The 22,317-nt window shown below is 42.0% G+C and overlaps 1 protein-coding gene across 6 annotated transcripts in view; it reads left to right on the plus strand.

Annotated features, from left to right (window-relative positions):
- Positions 1–18,752, plus strand: part of LOC118379759 (transmembrane anterior posterior transformation protein 1 homolog) — a 28,601-nt gene extending 9,849 nt beyond the window's left edge. For 3 of the 6 annotated variants that reach the window (XM_035766772.2, XM_052511682.1, XM_035766787.2), the window contains 12 exons: positions 51–83; positions 4,644–4,806; positions 5,144–5,279; positions 5,557–5,654; positions 5,751–5,820; positions 6,479–6,559; positions 7,456–7,565; positions 8,607–8,666; positions 8,784–8,852; positions 9,118–9,194; positions 12,105–12,271; positions 16,234–18,752. In XM_035766772.2, the coding sequence (XP_035622665.1) occupies positions 51–83; positions 4,644–4,806; positions 5,144–5,279; positions 5,557–5,654; positions 5,751–5,820; positions 6,479–6,559; positions 7,456–7,565; positions 8,607–8,666; positions 8,784–8,852; positions 9,118–9,194; positions 12,105–12,271; positions 16,234–16,544 (1,375 nt within the window). In that variant the 3' untranslated portion in view covers positions 16,545–18,752. The remainder of the gene's footprint in view (positions 1–50; positions 84–4,643; positions 4,807–5,143; positions 5,280–5,556; positions 5,655–5,750; positions 5,821–6,478; positions 6,560–7,455; positions 7,566–8,606; positions 8,667–8,783; positions 8,853–9,117; positions 9,195–12,104; positions 12,272–16,233) is intronic. The other 3 variants (XM_035766780.2, XM_035766802.2, XM_035766794.2) reach the window with 1 other exon arrangement.
- The last annotated feature ends 3,565 nt before the right edge of the window (positions 18,753–22,317 follow it).

The following is a 22,317-nucleotide window of genomic DNA, read 5'->3' on the forward strand; positions in this document are numbered from 1 at the left end:
GACTGGTCTGTACAAAGATCACTCTCTTCCCTTGCCTTCTTTCCCTGCAGGGCACACTTATGCCCCTACTGCAATCGGAGCAGGTATGCTCGTCTCACGCCTGCCACAGCTTCATCACTTATATTTATGATTTCACCACCTCCATCTTGTTTGTCCTGATATGCAGCTTTGTGCTGTATTCTTCATGCTCCATGCAAAAGCCACTATTAGTAGTGTTCACAAACAGGGCTGTGCTATATACGGCAACACGTATACTAAATTGTACGATTTCCCTGCAAGGGCCCAGATACAGGGCCTATAGAAAGTCTACACCCCCCTTGGGTTTTCTTCACATTTTATAGTGTTACAAAGTGGGATTGAAATGTATTTAATTGTCATTTTTTTGTCAAAGATCTACACAAACTACTGTAATTTCAGAGTGGAAGTTTTTATTTGTAATTTTTTTTACTAATGAGAAATAAACCGCTAATATATCTTGATTCGATAAGTATTCACCTCCCTGAGTCAATACGTGTTAGAAACATCTTTGGCAGTGATTTACAGCTGTGAGTCTTTCTGGGTAAGTCTCGTAAGAGCTATGTTTGCCCATTTTTAATTATTTTCAAAATTCTTCAAGCTCTGTCAAAGTGTTGGGGATCATGGCTAGAGAGTAATTTAAGTCTTGCCATGCAGATTTAAGTCAACTGTAACTTGGCCACACAGGAACATTCATTGTCTTCTTGGTAAGCAACTCCAGTGTAGATTTGGCTTTGTGTTGTAGGTTATTATCCCGCTGAAAGGGGAATTCCTCTCCCAGTGTCTGGTGTAAAGCAGACTGAAGCAGGTTTTCCTGTAGTATTTTGCCTGTGCTTAGCTCTTTTCTGTTTCTTTTCATCCTGAAAAACTCCTCAGTCTTTGCAATATCAAGCATACTCATACCATGATGCATCCACCACCATTCATGAAAATAAGGAGACATTACTCAGTGATGTGTTGGATTTGCCCCAAACATAAGGCTTTGCAATTAGGCCAAAAAGTGTATTCCTTTGACATGTTTTTTTGCAGTATTAATTTAGTGCCTTGTTGCATATTGGAATATTTTGTATATTTGTATTATTCATTTCACTCTCATTAAGGTCGTTATTGTGGAGTCCATCAATCAGTCCAGAGATGTTTCAAAAATCATCAATGACCTCTTGGTAACATCCCTGAGCGGTTTCCTTCCTGCCTTGCAGCTCAGTTCAGAAGGACGACTGCATCTTTGATGTGTCTAGTTGGTTTAATACATCATCCACAGCATAAATATTATCTTGACCATGTTTAAAGATACCTTTATATTCAATGTCTGATTTGCTATTGTTACCCATCCATCAATCATTGCCATTCTTTATGATGCTTTCAAAAAGCTCCCTTGTCTTTTGTAGTTGAATCTGTGCTTGAAATTCAGTACTTGACTGAGGGACCTTTCAGACGTTGTATGCATGGGGGACAGAGGAAGGGTTAGTCATTAAAAAATCATGTCAGAGTCCAAATAACTTGTGATTTGTTAAGCCACATTTGACTTGTGAACTCATTTAGGCTTGTTTAAACAAAGGGGTGAATACTTATGCAACGACTATATTTTAGTTATTGAATTTGTATTACTTTGTAAAAATGTGTAGGACTTTCCTTTCACTTTGACATTATGGAGTTTTGTGTGTAGATCGATGACAAAAATGGCAATTCAATATATTTCAATCCCACTTTGTAACGCAACAAAATGTGAAAAAAGTTGAAGGGAATGTAGACTGTCTATAGGCCCTGTACATAGTGGACATAGTTTCTTCAACAAGATTGGCCCATCAAACTGATTTCCAGGGTATAGGCCTAACAAAGCTCCTGCCTTGTTGAAATGCTCAACATCAAATTACAACACACCAACAATGTGAAGTTCTCCTTGTTTGGTTGAGGACTCCTGTGTGAAAGATTTATATCCAGAGTATGTACGGTACGCAGAATATTATGTAGGGCTGATTTGAGAATGGAGGGGGGGGGGGTGGATGGGTGATACAACCTTGTTACAGCACCCTCACTTTCTCCATCCCCACATGAACACAGAGGTTGTAATCAGGCACTGTGACTGTCTGCTTTATTGAAGTATTTTCTTGGAAAACGTGATAATTATTGACCACATCTCAAATAAGCTTCCAGAGTTGAGGATCGGATGTTGTTGAACTCCTTCATGGTTTATAAAGCCTTAGCTTGAAAACATCGGAACAAATGAACCTGATTCACCCCATACAGAAAATGCCTATGAAATTGCATAGGTTGTTTCCCAAGTCCACTCCTATGGATCTTTGAGTGTCGTTTTTGGTGGCTTGGCCGTTTCCCTGTCGTAGTAGGCCAAAGGTAATGTATTGTAATTTCAGTAGTAGTCCAAAGATAATATTGCCGTAACTGAGGAACAACTGTGTCGACACACTGAATCTTTCAAATTTGTGATGCCCCCAGAGAATGTTTTTTTCTTTTTTGTTTTCACACCTCCGAGAACAACCACATTTTGTATGCCAATAACAGTATACCAGGACTTTGTCCAGAATTCTGCTCCTCTCACACAGTACAGCTCACCGCTGATGGCTGTAGCCTTTGTGGGATCCGTTTGATGATGCTGCATGCCCTTTGTCTGTCTGCATGGCAGCAAAGCATGACTGACCTTTACACACACACACACACCGGTTGTTGGCCTGAGCTGCAGTCAGTCAGCTCGGGCTATCAGATTCATGGTGCTGGCTGGTGGGGGCGGGGTGGCACAGGGCCTGGCATACACTGGCAGGACAGAGAGTACACATTTTACTTGAACAGCTTCAGCATTGTGATGTTATGGGTCACTCACTGGCCACTCCTCAGCAAAGATCCAATAGAATGTGGTTGAGGTCTATGTCTGAGTCCCGCCAGTAGATGGTGATAGAGCACAAGCAGTGAATTCATCTTGTTCATACCCCTGTATGAGTTGGTATATAATATATTCTATCTCTCCTTGAGGCTGATCTCTATTAGATTTGCTTTCACTTATTCAGTCATCTATAGCAGGGTTTCCCACGTTCGGTCCTGGGGCCCCCCGGTGCATGTTTTGTTTTTCGCCCTAGAACTACACAGCTATGTAGTGCTAGGGCAAAACTGAAAATGTGCACCCAGCAGGGGCCCCAGGACAGAGTTAGGGAAACCCTGGTCTAGATGATTAAGTGAGAGTAAATCTTCCTGGCCCCCAATATTTATCAACAATGATCTTAAGTCCATCTTGCCATAATCTTTATGATGATAAACTCTGTTTGCTTCCTTTCATACCTCACTGCGCACTATTTGGGAAGTGGAAGAGACACTTGATTAAGGATTCTAATTTGCACTTCCTAAACTCGAGCTCCTCTGTCTCATCCCAGCGTCACTGCCACCCTCCCAAAATAACCTCCTGACAGACAGCCTGAGATATTGAGCTGTTTTGCACCTCCCCTACCGTTCTCCTTGTGATGCTTTAGCCATTCTATAGCAGTTTCCTTAACTTATTCCAAGTCTTAACGCAAGTATTGATGGATCTTAAAAGGTGCATTTGTTTTCTTCTTCTTCCAATCCCTTGAAATTGTTTTTTTGGGAACTTCTTTAAGTTCCCTAAGGTGAGGGTGGTGATGGATAGTCTCATTCGTGGGGTCTTATGCCATTATTCAGTCTATTGCCGGTAGGGGATTTCTGCATATCACATTGTCAACTCCTTCCATTAGGGACAGGCTGCTGTACAAAACAAACACACTTTTGAAAACACTATTCAGAAATCCACCACCTGCAATCGTTTTGAATACTGCCCCTAGTTTGAATAATGTGTAGTTGAGTGGTGGGTACTAGTAGTATACTGTAGTTATTAGCTTAGACATACAGTAGATCAGTCTATTTAGTAGCCTTTCACCAGCTACGTCTTGATCTACTTCCTAACAGAGACTCAAGCCCCTAACATGCCCTCATTCTGCCTGCCATTACCTTTCATTTAGCCTACTCATTATGGGTGTAACATACATTAAAAAGGCAGGCTATATGAATAATATTAAAATGTGCATGTGTTCATGTGACAGATTTGGTGAGCTACTTCATTCTTCACCCCCGCCCCAACCATCTACTTATGTGTTGAATGTTAGATCCTACCTTGATCAACCGGAGTACACACAAGTTTCATATTCATATTGTTAATGCTGCTTAATAAAAATTGTCATTGATGTTTAAAATAACTGGACAGTCATTCTTCTGGGGTTATTAAACCACTTTGACTCACACATGACACACTGACTTTCTATAGCCTAATAGTGCATGAAGCTGTCAGTCAACCAACATCCCAAGGTTCACTGTGGGAGAATCTCAATTACATACTCCTCATATCTTCTCTCCTCAACTCCTCAAAACCCATTGGATGAGAAAGCCAAAGGTCTTTCCCATCTGACCTTCTACTCCAATGGATTTTGAGAAGAGCATGCAATTGAGATTCCCCCCCATGTCACACCGGTGTGACCACTAACAGTAAGCTTACGATAAATTAGATGTGTGTGTGTATACATGAGCATGCATACATATAGATATGACTAGGCTCTATGTGTAATGTGTGTGTGTATGATTAGGCTTTATGTGTAATGTGTGTGTTCTGCCAGTGGCTCGCTCCTGCTGCAGCCGGCCCAGGTGTGTGACATCTTGAAGGGACTGATAATGGTGCTGTGCTACTCCATGATGCACTACGTGGACTACAGCATGATGTACCACCTGATCCGGGGACAGTCCGTCATCAAACTCTACATCATCTATAACATGCTGGAGGTACAATGGGTTGGATTTAGAGCTCTTGTACTAATCTGATCTAATATGCTTCCACTATATAGCTCTCACTGATCCAGTCATGTATGGCCAGAGTCGTTTAAGGGATTCGTATTGGCCGAAGTATTTGATTTGGGCCTCGGATACCCTATTTAGTCTGAAATGGAGCAGGTGATGTCTTCTTATTAAACATGGTTCTAGTTTGAGTTGTTAGGCTGATATGAACTGTACTAAGGCCTAGAGAAGTGTCATGGCTGTAATCTGTCATAGTCTACCACCAATAATGTCAGTTCATTAACCCATGCTGAACTTGACTTAACTACTTACCTACCCTCTTTAGGTTGCCGACAGGCTGTTCTCATCATTTGGCCAAGACATCCTTGATGCTCTCTACTGGACGGCCACGGAGCCCAAAGAGAGGAAGAGAGACAGCATAGGGGTCATCCCCCATTTCATCATGGCTGTGTTCTACGTCTGTATCCTTAATGGAGAACTAGGAAGTATACACAGGAAGTACTCTGCTGTAGGAATGTGTGATCTCTCAACTTCTACCCTCACGCATGTATCACTTTTCAGTTAGTGTTATTTTGTCATTGGAAAAGGTGTCCACTATCAATGATATGCCAACAATCTGAGCCCCTAGAGTGTGCGGCTCTCCTTTTCTTTAACAATGTGAGCACACACACACACACCCCTTACTGCAGCTGATGCTCTTGCCACCATGTTCAGTGTTTTCCTGAGCCTCTGTCTCAGTCCTGCATGCCATCCTCATCATGGTCCAGGCGTCAACACTCAACGTGGCTTTCAACTCTCACAATAAGTCCCTTCTGACCATCATGATGTCCAACAACGTGAGTACACGCACACTCATGTACACACACACAAAATGTAATGCTAACATGTAGAGTGCACTAAAATACCTTTTCCTCTATTTCCTGCATGAACAGTTTGTAGAGATCAAAGGAAGTGTGTTCAAGAAGTTTGAGAAGAACAACCTCTTTCAGATGTCCAACAGTGGTGAGTTACTGTAACACATGTCATATGCATTATACTAAACATTTAAGTGTGCTATGGACAGTATCTTTAACACTTAGCTAGTTCTCTGGTTCAAAACACCCAACTTTTACAGTGCTCTGAGTCTGTTACGGTGCTCTGAGCCTTTCTATACTGTAGGGTAAAACTCAGTGGCAAGCGAAGGGTTAAACCTCCTCCTCACCGTTCTTCCTCCTCTCTTTTAACATTTTGAAGCAGCAATCAGAGCTGTTCATTCAGCTTTGATAACCCAGAAGAGATGCGCTATTGATTTAATGCTTTTTGAACTCTGTCTCTATGTGCCTGCTGGCTGCTGGCTGCATGTTTTCGTCTTTGTCGCTGTCATTCTGCACAAATGAAAGGACCCGAAAATAAGCTTGAATCATTTCCCCCTCTTGCAATTTGCTCACACCTTTAAAGATCTGTCAATTTAGCAAGTTACACTTGGTTCCAGACCACACATGATTTCCGATTTTAATATATGATATTTATGCCAAATGATACGTTACTTTGAAAGTACATTTGAAAATGGATACCTTATTTGTTGATAGTCCATATTCACTGTTGCTATGTTGGTACATGATTCTAAGTAATAAGTAGTAACCAATATGCCATTTGTTATTTTTATTAAAATTAATTTTAGATATCAAGGAACGGTTCACCAACTATGTGCTCCTGCTCATCGTCTGCCTCAGGAACATGGAGCAGTTCTCATGGAACCCAGGTAACCATTTCACACACATTACAGCTAAACGGGTCATGTCTAGAAGGAATACAGCTTTTGTCAAATTAAAATGTATTTTTATATATTTTTTTTACGTTTTAGCTAACCCTAACCCTTTTCCTAACCTTAACCTAATTCTCTTAACCTGTTATGTTAATTCTGTGTAAGTTCTCTTAACCTGCTATGAAAAGTCAAGTCTGACAAAAAGCTGTATCCCATCCACTCAAAACCAGATAAACATGCAACAGTAATGCTTGGATACATTTAATTATGTTTACAGGAACAGGTGCATTTTTCATCAATGTTGTAGCATGTAGGCTACAGTCTGTATTGAACTAAGAAATGATTTCTGTAACACTCGGTTACTGCTACCATCAATAACCTGAATCCTGGTACCCTTTTTAAAAGCGTTTCATCCACTCCCTAGTGGATAAGTCATTGTGATGATGATGAGAGTTCGGCTGCACTTTCTGACCGCTCTCTTAATCCAGTCAGCTGGCCCTGTCATTCCCCCTCGACAGCCAGAGCCTCACAATGTCAGCAGTGGTCATGATGCTAATGTCGTACACTGATCGCGTCTGATCTTATGGTATGACCTAGAACTCATCCAAAAACATTTGGGCAGACTTGCAGACCCAGATGTGAGTGTGATGAAGATTGTACTGTATCTTGTGTTCAAGTCAACGTCAAATACTTTTTCTTCCTGTGATGGAACGTATTTGTACTAAACCAAGAAATCATGAAATGTACAATTGAGTCAGTTAAAAAGAAAGACCAGACATTCAGTAAGGTAATGAAAGAATAGTGTACATTTAGAATTCAGCTCTATGTTCTTATCCACCCAGAGATTTAGTTTCACTTCACAAGTCAGTTGTCTTGTTTCTGTGTGTTTCCAGATCATCTCTGGGTATTGTTACCTGACGTCTTCATGGTGATCGCCTCAGAGATCGCAGTGGACATCATCAAACACGCCTTCATCACCAAGTTCAACGAGATCACGGCAGATGTAAGGACGGATCACAGAGATGATCATTAATGATTTGATGAGTGGGAGTTCAATGAACTGAAAACAATGAATATAGTTTGCGGTTGCACACCAAGAGGGAACAGTGTATTTTGAGGTCAATCTAGGAAGTGGATTGAAACGCCCCATTCACAACAACAATCTCCATTAGGAATAAATGGCGCTTAAAAAAAAAATCTTAAATGGGAATTTAATTAATCTACTGAATAAATTGATTACATTTTAACATAATTGACCTCAACCCTGCGGAAAACACACATGGGTGTGTGACTGTGAATTGTACGGATGTTCACTGGAGAGGGTCTGCTCTGTTCAAGTCTGAAGGATTAGTTGGTTGGCCCTTTTTTGGATTTCACGGTGGCTTAGGCAGCAAAAATAGCGTGGCACTGTTTAGCCAGTCGTCCTCACTCTCTGCTGTGTGCCTCAACCTCTTTGGCGTGCCGTGGTCTTCTCCCCTCCTCTGCACTCTTTCTAAATCACAACACGTCACATTATGCCCCAGTAGGCCGACAGAGCGAGCACACCAAACGCCAGCCACATCCTCAGCCTCATCAACTGGATTATAGCTGCTCCATATCCCACCGTCAATCGTGACCCATTCCCAGCTCTTGTGTGGTGAGAAACCTTGCCTAAGACCTGAAGCTCGAAGGGCTAACACAGTCCTGTGGTGATCAGGAGACCTGGGTTCGAATCCAGTCGGATGCATTGGTCCCGTTACTCTGCGAGGAGTTGGTCATAGGGGGGAGGAGTGTAATGGCGGTGGTTCTGGGGAACCATGCTCACGTGATAAGGAACCTTCCCTGAGACCTGAAAATGACCTAGGCTTAATTTCTGCCAGCTAACACGGTCTTCAAATCCATTCGGTCACTTGTAGTCTAGTGTTATCAATTTGTTTCTCAGAGCCATAGCAAATGGCTACAGGTTTCATATCAAACAACATAACCAGAGTGATACAGTATAATAATAGACACACCCTTATAGTTATAGTTTATGTGTTAATGACGTGGCTGTTTTCTTCCACAGGTATACAGTGAATACAGAGCCAGCCTGGCCTTCGATCTCGTCAGCAGTCGGCAGAAAAATGTACGTAGTAGCATCTCTTGAACACAGTGATTAGGCATCCAGTTACATTATCCCTGCTGTTTTAATCAATGGGTTTTGTTCACTGGTGTAATTGAGTCTTTTTTTGTCAATGGGCAGGCCTGCACAGACTACAGCGACTCTGTAGCCAGAAGAATGGGCTTCATTCCTCTTCCTCTTGCCGTCCTGGTAAGATCAGCTTTGTACAACAGTGCAGTGTTACAATAGTAGGGGTATGTTGATGGACAGTGTGCAGCTCAGCACTAATTATATGCTTTGTTTTATTGCTATGAATCAAGGTACAGTTCCTTATTGTATGAAACTGTTTATTCGTTTCAGGACAGTGTAGTTGATTTAGAACTCTATTTTATTGTATCAAATTGACTACTTCCTTACCACTGTCACATGCAACAATGTTTCTACTGAAGATTTTCTTTTCTATTGTAATTGACAGCTAATCCGTGTGGTGATGAGTTCAGTGAATGTACAGGGAGCCCTGTCCTACTCCTGTCTGTTGCTCTTCTACTTGGGGTAAGACTCAAATCAAGTTCTTATTCTTTGTCATATATTATGATTTTCATTTGCATAGCACCTCTTCCATCATTTAAATGTACTCACTTTACATGTTTCCTAGACTAACTTGCCGTGTCAGTCATGCAATACAGGTAGCATTAATTGTTTTATTGAGTTACGTTAGCATGAGCCTTCTGCTTGGCTTTGATAGGGATATCAGGGATGGGTATCAGGGATGTAAACTAGTCACATAGGTGACCTAGGTGAATCGTGTAGATCCGTTGAGAAAGGTTTGGGAGGTGGTGGCTTTAGATCACTACTGGCTGTAAGAGAACAGTGATGCGCATTTGGAGCAATACTGGCTGTGTCCAAGGCTCATTTAAAGTAAAGTCTAGGCAACAAATAACATTGGCTTGCTTTCCTTACATTTTTTAGCTGTGAGTTAGTTTCACATTACCCACTTTTTATTTTACACCCCGAGACTGATTATTTAGATCATATTCTTTTGTTGTTTAATTAGTTAAAACCTACATTAACCCCTAACAGGGATTTTTTTTTGCATGTTTCAGAGAGAGAGAAAAAGTTTCACCTTTTTGGACCCTCAACCGTTTGCATCCCTGGGGTATAGACCACTGAACAGTTATCCTGAGGTGGAATACAACATTGTCATCGCCAGTGCCCACCCACCCCCCCACGTCCGTTTTAAAAATAGCTGTGTCCCCTACGGACGCTGGTGTCTGTGCAAAGACCACAGTACGGCTAGCACGAGCCCAGCAAAAACCCTCTGAGGGCGTTTGGTCCACAGACATAGATGTTGCTGTCTCTCTCCATCGGATTTCAAATGCATCATAGGTTTCAGATATGCAGAAGCCTAGTGTGTCCTAAAGCTGTTGGTTAATGATTACCTTTTTGTCCATGTACTGAGCGTTATAAAACCAATTACTTTGTATTTGTTTATTTTTGGGGTGCCTAACTTTAATTTCCCACAGTAAAAGCCCTTCATACTCAGTGTGGGTAGTATGGATACTTTGTGGGTAATGTTGCTATTCCCTAATACGGTGAGATTTTGAGCTAACCTTTTGAATTGGCAATTTTTTATTGAATATCAAATATGTGCCAAAAAGGCCATACCAGTATACCTTATCTGTTTTTAAGTATACAATCAAATCGAGACCTGTCCACAATGAAAACACTCAATTATTATAGTATTTTGCTCTTGTGAGCAAATGACAAATAGTCCCCTTCACCTTGGATAGCATTACTAATTGTCTTTTCCCTCTATAGAGTGGTGAATATCATTACTAACCAACCCTCTTTTCCCTTTGTAGAATGGTGAATATCATTACTGATCCTCTTTTCCCTGTGTAGGATGGTGAATATCATTACTGATCCTCTTTTCCCTGTGTAGGATGGTGAATATCATTACTGATCCTCTTTTCCCTGTGTAGGATGGTGAATATCATTACTGATCCTCTTTTCCCTGTGTAGGATGGTGAATATCATTACTGATCCTCTTTTCCCTGTGTAGGATGGTGAATATCATTACTGATCCTCTTTTCCCTGTGTAGGATGGTGAATATCATTACTGATCCTCTTTTCCCTGTGTAGGATGGTGAATATCATTACTGATCCTCTTTTCCCTGTGTAGGATGGTGAATATCATTACTGATCCTCTTTTCCCTGTGTAGGATGGTGAATATCATTACTGATCCTCTTTTCCCTGTGTAGGATGGTGAATATCATTACTGATCCTCTTTTCCCTGTGTAGGATGGTGAATATCATTACTGATCCTCTTTTCCCTGTGTAGGATGGTGAATATCATTACTGATCCTCTTTTCCCTGTGTAGGATGGTGAATATCATTACTGATCCTCTTTTCCCTGCGTAGGATGGTGAATATCATTACTGATCCTCTTTTCCTTGCGTAGGATGGTGAATATCATTACTGATCCTCTTTTCCCTGTGTAGGATGGTGAATATAATTACTGACCCTCTTTTCCCTATGTAGGATGGTGAATATCATTACTGATCCTCTTTTCCCTGTGTAGGATGGTGAATATCATTACTGATCCTCTTTTCCCTGTGTAGGATGGTGAATATCATTACTGATCCTCTTTTCCCTGTGTAGGATGGTGAATATCATTACTGATCCTCTTTTCCCTGTGTAGGATGGTGAATATCATTACTGGTCCTCTTTTCCCTGTTTAGGATGGTGAATATCATTACTGGTCCTCTTTTCCCTGTGTAGGATGGTGAATATCATTACTGATCCTCTTTTCCCTGTGTAGGATGGTGAATATCATTACTGATTCTCTTTTCCCTGTGTAGGATGGTGAATATCATTACTGATCCTCTTTTCCCTGTGTAGGATGGTGAATATCATTACTGATCCTCTTTTCCCTGTGTAGGATGGTGAATATCATTACTGATCCTCTTTTCACCGGGTAGGATGGTGAATATCATTACTGATCCTCTTTTCCCTGTGTAGGATGGTGAATATCATTACTGATCCTCTTTTCCCTGTGTATGATGGTGAATATCATTACTGATCCTCTTTTCCCTGTGTAGGATGGTGAATATCATTACTGATCCTCTTTTCCCTGTGTAGGATGGTGAATATCATTACTGATCCTCTTTTCCCTGTGTAGGATGGTGAATATCATTACTGATCCTCTTTTCCCTGGGTAGGATGGTGAATATCATTACTGATCCTCTTTTCCCTGTGTAGGATGGTGAATATCATTACTGATCCTCTTTTCCCTGTGTAGGATGGTGAATATCATTACTGATCCTCTTTTCCCTGTGTAGGATGGTGAATATCATTACTGATCCTCTTTTCCCTGTGTAGGATGGTGAATATCATTACTGATCCTCTTTTCCCTGTGTAGGATGGTGAATATCATTACTGATCCTCTTTTCCCTGTGTAGGATGGTGACCCTGAAGGTGCTGAACAGTATCGTGCTACTGGGGAAGTCGTGTGTGTATGTGAAGAGAGCCAACATGGAGGACAAACTGTTTGAGAGGCCCTCCACAGCTGCCCCCGGGAAGACGCCTAGTAGAACCAGGAAAACATCCGGATGTACTGCCCCCTCAGGTACCCAGCGACAGACGATACCCTAGTATTACCCAGCGACAGACGATACCCTAGTATTTATCTTTATTTTACCAGGGAGGGAACAGCTTCTCATTTACAATAATGACCTGGGAACAGGTACAAACCTTGCATAAGACCATGAAGACTTCCTGAGCTAATGCCTAGGGTTTTGCTCAGTGTGCTAACACAATATTATGGCATGCAGGAGACCCAGATTCGAACCCAGTCAGTCACATACAGCCTACCCAGCTTCAATAAGACACTTGGTTACATTAAATTACTCATTCTTCTTAGCAATCCCAGCATGCCAAACCCAGCCTCAAGTGAGCAGATGCGTATTCCGACTCGGGTAATTGAACTCCCGCAGTGCCCCACGCACACGCGCGCACACAAACACACACACACACACACAATCTATGTCATCCACATTGAAACTGCTATTGAAACTCGATGCACGTGACAGAGATAAAACGTTAGTTGTGTGTTTCTCAGTGAGCATGGATCTTCAGCTTGGCAGACGAGCCTGCTGCGCTATGCTGAAAGCATTAGAGCAACGAGCAGCGCCACGTCGTCACTTCAGAGATCTTCCTCACTACTGTGTTTATACAGAACCGCCATTTTCAGAGAAAAGATTCAGTAGTACAGTATGTGACATGTTAAAGCACCAAACCATATGTTACCAGAATTATGTTCTCAATGTTCATAACCCAATTCAATTAAACTACTCAGTCTGCAACCCAGGATTTGTAAGATACTGGTTGAATGAAACAGACGGAGGCCAAGCTATGATACGAAAATGTTTATTCACGAGAGCACTAGTTCGTTGTACAACACCATTCATTTTATACTGGCTCCTGACGCACATACTCTCACACACAAACAGAAGGTATTCTACGGACATACTGTCTCATTTACATTTACATTTAAGTCATTTAGCAGACGCTCTTATCCAGAGCGACTTACAAATTGGTGCATTCACCTTATGACATCCAGTGGAACAGCCACTTTACAATAGTGCATCTAAATCTTTTAAGGGGGGTAAGAAGGATTACTTTATCCTATCCTAGGTATTCCTTAAAGAGGTGGGGTTTCAGGTGTCTCCTACGGACGCTGGTGTCTCCCTACCCAGCCGTTATCCTACGCACATACTGTCTCACTACCCAGCCGTTATCCTACGCACATACTGTCTCCCTGCCCAGCCGTTATCCTACGCACATACTGTCTCCCTACCCAGCCGTTATCCTACGCACATACTGTCTCCCTACCCAGCCGTTATCCTACACACATACTGTCTCCCTACCCAGCCGTTATCCTACGGACATACTGTCTCCCGACTCAGCCGTTATCCTACGCACATACTGTCTCCCTACCCAGCCGTTATCCTATACTGTCTCCCTACCCAGCCGTTATCCTACGGACATACTGTCTCCCGACTCAGCCGTTATCCTACGCACATACTGTCTCCCTACCCAGCCGTTATCCTACGGACATACTGTCTCCCGATCCAGCCGTTATCCTACGCACATACTGTCTCCCTACCCAGCCGACATAGATTATGGCGACCGTGAGAAGCACTCCCTGTCCTCCCCCAAGATTGGGGAGGCCGTGAGAAGTACTCCCTGCCCTCTCCCAAATCTCTGTGGCCCCTAGCCAAGGTCGGCACCGAATTTTGCTCAGACAGTCTGTGTTTAAGATACTATAGGGACATATTGTACAATTATATTGTTTTACCCTAATTCTGACTAAAACTACACAGATAATTAATAATCATTTTATGATCCTAATCAATTTCATACAATTATATGGTTTCAGGGTGGAATATTCTAATCATTAATTTAAACATATAAATTCCATTAACACCATATCATGTGGGATCAGAAGGTCTCTGAAGCCTGAATGCTTCCGCTGATATTCTTAATTATCCCATCTGTAACTACTGTACTCAACCCAGCTGTCTCTTCTGGGCTGCATTCATAAGGGCAAAATGTTTTGGGTTGGAAAACAAGCATCTCTTATTGGACGAGTTCAGGTAGTCCTCGGTTTGACCTGTAGGGATATCCTTGTCTCATCACGCACCAGCGACCCCTGTGGCGGGCCAGGCGCAGTGCGCGCTAACCAAGGTAGCCAGGTGCACGGTGTTTCCTCCGACACATTGATGCGTCTGGCTTCCTGGTTGGAGGCGCGCTGTGTTAAGATGCAGTGTGGCTTGGTTGGGTTGTGTTTCGGAGGACGCATGGCTTTCGCCCTTCGTCTCTCCCGAGCCCGTACGGGAGTTGACAAGATAAGACAAGATAGTAATTACTAACAATTGGATACCATGAAATTGGGGAGAAAAAGGGGGTTTGTTGCCTACTTTTTCACGTTGGGAGCAGTGTGTATGTGTTTGTGGGAGAGTGTGGGACGGACACTCAGGGAGAGTGTGGGACGGACACTCAGGGAGAGTGGGACGGACACTCAGGAGAGTGTGGGACGGACACTCAGGAGAGTGTGGGACGGACACTCAGGGAGAGTGTGGGACGGACACTCAGGGAGAGTGTGGGACGGACACTCAGGGAGAGTGTGGGACAGACACTCAGGGAGAGTGTGGGACGGAGACGGTTGGGGGAGACTGGGTGTGGGACGGACGGAGGGAGACTGAGTGAGGGATGGAGGGAGTGTGCCTTTGCTAACTGAAGAGTAAAGAATGTTTTCCCCCTACTGACCCAATGACATGCAGACAATTATGCCTTTACAGTATATTCCTTCCTCCCATTCGTCCAGCCAAATCACAGGTAGGCCTTTGCAAATATGAGCAATTTTATGCAGTATTCTACTAAGTTACTACTAAGTTCATTCAAAATGTGTTGTATTGACTAGAAATGGGAATATCAGTTACAGGTTTTGTGCGTAGCACATGTGAATAACATTTAGAAAACGGAAACAAGCATCCGGGGCACAGGGGTGAACAGGATGCTAGGTCGCTCTGAATTTTCCCCAAAAATTGTACTACTCTCGATCATAATACCTGGCCTGGTATCGCATCATTAATAAAATGTTGGTATTGTGACAACACTAGTCCCTCCCTATTTCATTCCGTTTGGTGCCTAATGAACACCTTGGAGAAATGGGTTCATTTTAGCCCACAGGTTCCAATGGATGCCTTACCATACTAACAGACTGGTTTGTCTCTCGTTCTTCATAACCATTTAGATGAAGATCTAATTGGAGGTGCCGTATGTCGGAGGAAGAGAATATACTGATGAGCAACTGTGGTCACCCTCAGGCTGTGTCATGGAAGCTTCTGGTGAAAGCATATGGCTAGTTGAGGAAATAATGGATAAAGACCACATGTGTGTTGGTTATACCACTGGTTCAGTACCACAATGCATTTTCTAAAGTAGGTCTGCTGTATCCCCTTGTGTTGTTGCCTGTAAAGGAGCACACATTTATTTCATGTAGTCTGGCAAATACACACATACACACTTGATTGCTGCTCGCCTGGTAAAGTCTAATTTGCAACCCACTCTTTTATATGCAAGTGAGGCATGTCAGCGCCCTGGGCAAATGGCTGTCTCCGTAGAGTAGTAACCCATGTGCTGATATGCTGCTGCTTCACTCAACTTTATTTGAATATATCAGAGGTCATGAATTATTCTGTTTGGCTGACCAAACTTGTGTATGCCATTTACACTGAATACTGGTATTTAAGGCCAGGATTAGTGGAGCTTGAGAAATCTACTGGTATTAATGTAGCTGTGTCTCTTTGACCCAAGCATATATAGTAGGAGTTTTTATTCTTATAAATTAATTTAGTTGGTTTTCATGTTTATTTTGTATCTCTTCAGTCAAATCAAAAACACATTTTGCGATGTTCATGTTTACTTGCTTATTGTCTGTAAGTGTGAGTGTTAATAACTTTTCTCCAATCCTCAAATTACCAAATATTGTTCATGTTTGTGTTAAATCTCTCTCTGTCCCGTCAGGTGATCCGTGGTCCGAGCGGTCCCCATCCAGTCCTTCCTGCACCTCCATCACCGCCCAGCCTACCCCCACTGCCAGCCCCACCCTGCGGCCAGAGACTGTACCCCCTCCCCCCACTACTTCCACAACCCCAGCCAGCCCTCCCATCCCAGAGCCAGACCTGGACCCTGACACCCTCACCCCCTCGCCCCCTGCCACTCCTGAGCAGAAAGAGGAGGAAGGTATGGAAGGCACAGAGCTGAAGCATAGGACCCCTAAAAAGGACCTGCTGGATGTTGACCGCTTCACTATATGCGGGAACCGCATCGATTGACCCCTTCCATTGACCCCTCCCAAAAAAGTGATAATCACTCAGGAGAGGCGGTGAGCTGGACGCACGCCAGCACTTCGGCTCTCTTAGCCAAAGCCAGCGGAAGCAACATGTATTTATTGAGCTAGACAGACAATAAGTTATTGCCATACAGTAAGCTTTTGTGGACTCTGGGACTGGCTGTTTAATTTAAGTCGACCAGTTTTTTTGGGGCCCGACAAGAGAACTAAGTTGGTTGGGCAACGGAAGAATGTGAGCGGTATTGTTGTTTCCATGACAACCCAGTCGTGTGCACGTGTGTGTATGCACGGTCACGAATGTGAAACATGAGAAATGGGGCCTCTTCTCAGATAAACATCCAGCAAAAGATGAACAAACTATAAATCAAACTGCAAATGAGGTTTCTGGATCATTATGGTTTACAGGAAAACAATACCATGTTAAATTGGTTATCTGTCAATGTTATACCGTTTAATATGGACATATTAGATTGAAATGAAAAACTATTTGCTCATCAAAAAGCTTGAACCGAATAAATGGAATTTAGTGTTGTGAAATATCACATTTTGTACGAGTTCCATTTGGTAGTGTGAAGAACATCTATACATGTGACTATGTAGAGAGCTTTCTTTTACAGATATTGTAATATCCTTCAGTTTGATTTAAAAGAGCCACGGGTACCCTTCATTTGATGGTTTTATGTTCGCCATTACCATAATTATTGCACATATTTCCTTTGTGGCAGCAGAGTAGCCTAGTGGTTAGAGCGCTGGACTAGTAACCGAAAGGTTGCAAGATCGAATCCCCGAGCTGAGAAGGTACAAAATCTGCCGTTCTGCCCCTGAACAGGCAGTTAACCCACTGTTCCTAGGCCGTCATTGAAAATAAGAATTTGTTCTTAACTGACTTGCCTAGTTAAATAAAGAATAAATAAATAACAATTGTGGAAAGTTCATAATAGCATTTTATGATGACAATAATCCCTATTTTGGTGTATTCTGGGTTGTCAAACCTTTGGGGATTTTTGTTATGAATATTGCACTGATGTACCGTGTTGTCTTTAAATATGCTACATATGACAGGTTTTCTAGCTATTTCTCATGCAATGTTTTAATGTTTACATCCCGAGCATTTCAGAAGCAATTTATCCAAAACATAGTGCACATGCTTTTTTAATTCAGTTATTTCACCATGCCTTGAGGGGAGTGGTTTTGCTTTGATTTGGCCCTTTCTATTTTATTGCTACAGTTAATTATAAACTCACTGGTATTTTTTCTATACCAGTGGCCAAAATGTATATTAGACCGGCCTGATTCTGATTTGGTGCCCATCTTATTAGAATGTGATAAGTGAAACATCATGTTTTATTTAGTTACAATATTGTATCATTGTATACTATATTTAAACACCTGGCCATAATGTTACAGCTGCTGTGCTTCTATGTGTTGGGAAATGGAAGCCACTGAACCTCGTTTGAGTAGAACAGCGTAGAAATCAATAAATGATGCAAAGTCGCATAGCACTTCATTGGTCTTGCTGTTTAGGTTCTTTAGGCAACACTTTACATGGTGTACAGTATTTTAGCACAAGCAGGTACCACTGCTGTCTGTATTCCAAGTAAAGAAACCAGTGAGTGCTTACTGTAAATGGTACGTACCAGGGTTGGGGTCAATTCCATTTTCAATTCAGTTTGTTTTGGATTGACTGAATTGAAAACAGAATTGACCCCAACCCTGGTAAGTATTGCACAACTTTTACAGGATATTAATGACCGCTATGTTTCCTCTGTACTTTGGTATAAGCTCTATGTAATATAAAGGGATGCCATTTTTTTTCTCGCTATTATGAAAATATGTAAAGTGTGAAATACTCACGCATATCAGCATTGATCATACTTTGTTTGGAGAAATAGCTGTTTTTAATGTTCATTACCATTGTTATAAGGAAGATTGTTCTATTTTTGGAGCTGCCAGGTCAAATCAAACCCGATTGTATTTGTCACGTGCTGAATACAACAGGTGTAGACTTTATAATATTTGATAGTATTTTGCGCGTAGAACTTCCACAGAACCATCTCCTGGGGTTTTGTACTGTTCTGATGCAATGATGAAAACCTGTTCACTTAATCTCATCTGTTTGGTTCATAAGAACTTCACCGTGATATGAAATGGCCCTCTTTTTGGGGTGATGATGAATAAAAGTTATTTTGTACTTCTGTTGTCATTCTCTAACATCTACAGTTTGAGGGGTGATTCTCGCTCTCTCTCACTGTCTCTCGTCGTCTCTCATCTCATCAGATGATCCCAAGCCTGAGTTGAGCCCCTCCACTCATTCCTGCTCCTCCATACTCCCTTCCTTTTCTTCCGTTACCAGCAAGCCCCTGTAAAGGTTTACAGTTGAGGTAAGCTGACTGTCACGCTCACACCAATAATGACCTTACCTCCTAAAGAAGAAGAGGGCGCTGACTCAGACAGGTAGTGTAAATCCACCCCCAGCCAAGCATGTCTGAGAGGGCTTAGCGTCTTACTTTGGAGGCTGAGCCGGCCCATGCCCTCTCTTTCAGGCTTGAGGTAAGCAGTCCTCTGGTAGTGGTCTGCCTGGAGCAGGACCAGTGATGACAAGGTATACGTATAATCTCACGCTAGAGTAACCTTAGTTCTAGACCAGGGGTCATCAACTAGATTTAGCCACAGGACAATTTTTTTCTTGAGTGGATGGTCAGGGGCCAGAACTTAATTACAAATAATTTGTAGACCGCAAGAAGACCAAACAGATCTATTTGACTAAAACTATCATTTCAAACCTTACTTCCATTTGTATACAATCACATCTCTATTATGCATGGTAATACTTTGGAACACATTTCCAAAATTCAAAACACTTGTAGCTGATTTTCTGATGTTTTTACAGTCCTTTTGTTTTCAACAATAAAAAAAATCTACAGGTTTTTTTGGGGGGGCCTTAGAATTTGGGGGGCCAAATAGCTGCTGGTTGGAAACCTGTCCGTCCTAGAGTGTGACTGTACAAGACTAGTGGACTCAGCTGAGGTTAGCCACATGCAGTGTGTTGGTTTTATTTTGTGAAGAATGTACAGAATAGCTCATCGGGTAAACACAGCACATCACCTCAACTCTTGTCGCCTTGCCAAACAAGAATTTATATATTTTGACATATGTCTTTAGTGTCCCAAGAAGCAGTCCTCTAGTTTATAGTTTGTATTGTAATTGTCCCTGAAGGCCACTGGTTTAGCAGGACTTTAGTACGACATTGAAAGAAGGCTAATTTATTTTCCGCAACCATGTCTGTCATACTTATTCTGGCTATTTGGGGATTTCCTGTAATCTTTTTGACAATGAACTGTTGCAATTTGTGTTGACTTAATTAGCAGAAGGCAACATTTGCTGGTGGTGGTGGAGATTTAATACAGTATATACAGTACCAGTCAAACTTTTGGACATACCTACTCATTCAAGGGTTTTTTTTCATTATAATTTTACTATTTTCTACATTGTAGAATAATCGTGAAGAAACTATGAAGTAACACATGGAATCATGTAGTAACCGAAAAAGATTTGAGATTTGATGTTCTTCAAAGTAACCCCCCCTTTGTCTTGATGACAGCTTAGCACACTCTTGGCATTCTCCCAACTAGCTTCATGAGGAATGATTTTCCAACAGTCTTAAAGAACTTCCCACATATGCTGAGCACTTGTTGGCTGTTTTTCATTCACTCTGTGGTCCAACTCATCGCAAACCATCTCAATTGGGTGATTGCTCGTGTTTCTTGGCCCAAGCAAGTCTCTTCTTTTTATTGGTGTTCTTTAGTAGTCTTTGCAGCAATTCGACCATGAAGGCCTGATTCACTGTCTCCTCTGAACAGTTGATGTTGAGATGTGTTTGCTAAAGAAGCATTTATTTGGGCTGCATTTTCTGAGGCTGGTAACGCTAATGAACTTATCCTCTGCAGCAGAGGTAACTCTGGACCTTCCTTTCCTGTGGCGGTCCTCGTGAGAGCCAGTTTCATCATAGTGCTTGATGGTTTTTTCTACTGCACTTGAAGAAACTTTCAAAGTTATTGAATTGTTCCGTATTGACTGACCTTAATGTAATGATGGACTGTCGTTTCTCTTTGCTTATTTAAGCTGTTCTTGCCATAATATGAACTTGGTCTTTTAACAAATAGGACCATTTTATACCACCCCTACCTTGTCACATCACAACACAACTGATTGGCTCAAACACATTAAGAAGGAAATAAATTCCTCAAATTTACTTTTTAACAAGGCACACCTGTTAAGTGAAATGCATTCCAGGTGATTACCTCATGAAGCCGGTTGAGAGAATGCCAAGAGTGTGCAAAGCTGTCATAAAGGCAAAGGGTGGCTACTTTGAATAATCTAAAATATATTTCTATTTGTTTAACACTTTTTTTGGTTAGTACATGATTCCTTGTATTATTTCATAGTTTTTATGTCTACAATGTAGAACATATAAAAAATAAAGTAAAACCCTTGAATGAGTAGGTGTGTCCAATCTTTTGACAGAAATTGTATATACACACAAAAAGCTTATTTCTGTTAAAATTACAGCTGCAGACCATGTCAGCCCAGGACCTCCACATCCGGCTTCTTCACCTGTGGGATCATTTGAGACCAGCCATCCAGACAGCTGATGAAACTGGGTTTGGACAACTGAATCATTTCTGCACAAAATGTCAGAAACCGTCTCAGGGAAGCTCATCTGCTTGCTCGCCATCCTCAGCAGGTTCTTGACCTGACTGCAGTTCAGGGGTCATAACCGACTTCAGTGGGTAAATGCTCACCTTCGATGACCACTGGCACACTGGAGAAGTGTGCTCTTCACGGAAGAATCCCGGTTTCAACTGTACCTGGAAAATGGCAGACAGTGTGTATGGCGTCATGTGGGCGGGCGGTTTGCTGATGTCAACTTTGAACAGTGCTCGATGGTGGCAGTGGGGTTATGATATGGGCAGGCATAAGCTACGGACAACTAACACAATTGCATTTTATCGGTGACAATTCGAATGCACAGAGATCTTGGGACGAGATCCTGAGGCCTATTGTGCCATTCACCCGCCACCATCCCCTCATGTTTCAGCATGATAATGCACGGCCCCATGTTGCAAGGATCTGTACACAGTTCCTGGAAGCTGAATAAAATTCCATGACCTGTATACTCACCAGATAGATCACCCATTGAGCACATTTGGGATGCTCTGGATCAGCGAGTATGACAGCATATTCCAGTTCACGCCAATACCCAGCAACTTTGCACAGCCATCTAAAAGGAGTGGGACAACATTCCACAGGCCACAATAAACAGCCTGATCAACTCTATGCAAAGGAGATGTGTCGCACTACATGAGGCAAATGTTGGTCACACCAGATACTGACTGGTTTTATGATCTAGGCCCCTAGCTTGTTTTTAAGGAATCTGACCAACAGATGCTTAACTTTATTCCAGTCATGGGAAATCCATAGATTGGGGCTTAATGACTTTATTTAAATGAATTGATTTCCTTATATGAACTAACTTAGCAAAATCTTTGAAATTGTTGCATGTTGCATTTATATTTTTTTTCAGTGTAGAATATTGTCTAAACAACATGAAAGCATGAGTGTACATTTATCTGCCAAAGACTGCACTGTTTCTCATTCCAGTGGACCAGTGGGAGTCTTCTGGCAGGAATTCCCTCAAACAACTTGAATACCGGCTACTGTACATAACCAATCCCACTTTATGAACATGGCATTTT

The sequence above is a fragment of the Oncorhynchus keta genome, chromosome 4 (genome assembly GCF_023373465.1).
Source record: "Oncorhynchus keta strain PuntledgeMale-10-30-2019 chromosome 4, Oket_V2, whole genome shotgun sequence".
Lineage (NCBI taxonomy): Eukaryota > Metazoa > Chordata > Actinopteri > Salmoniformes > Salmonidae > Oncorhynchus > Oncorhynchus keta.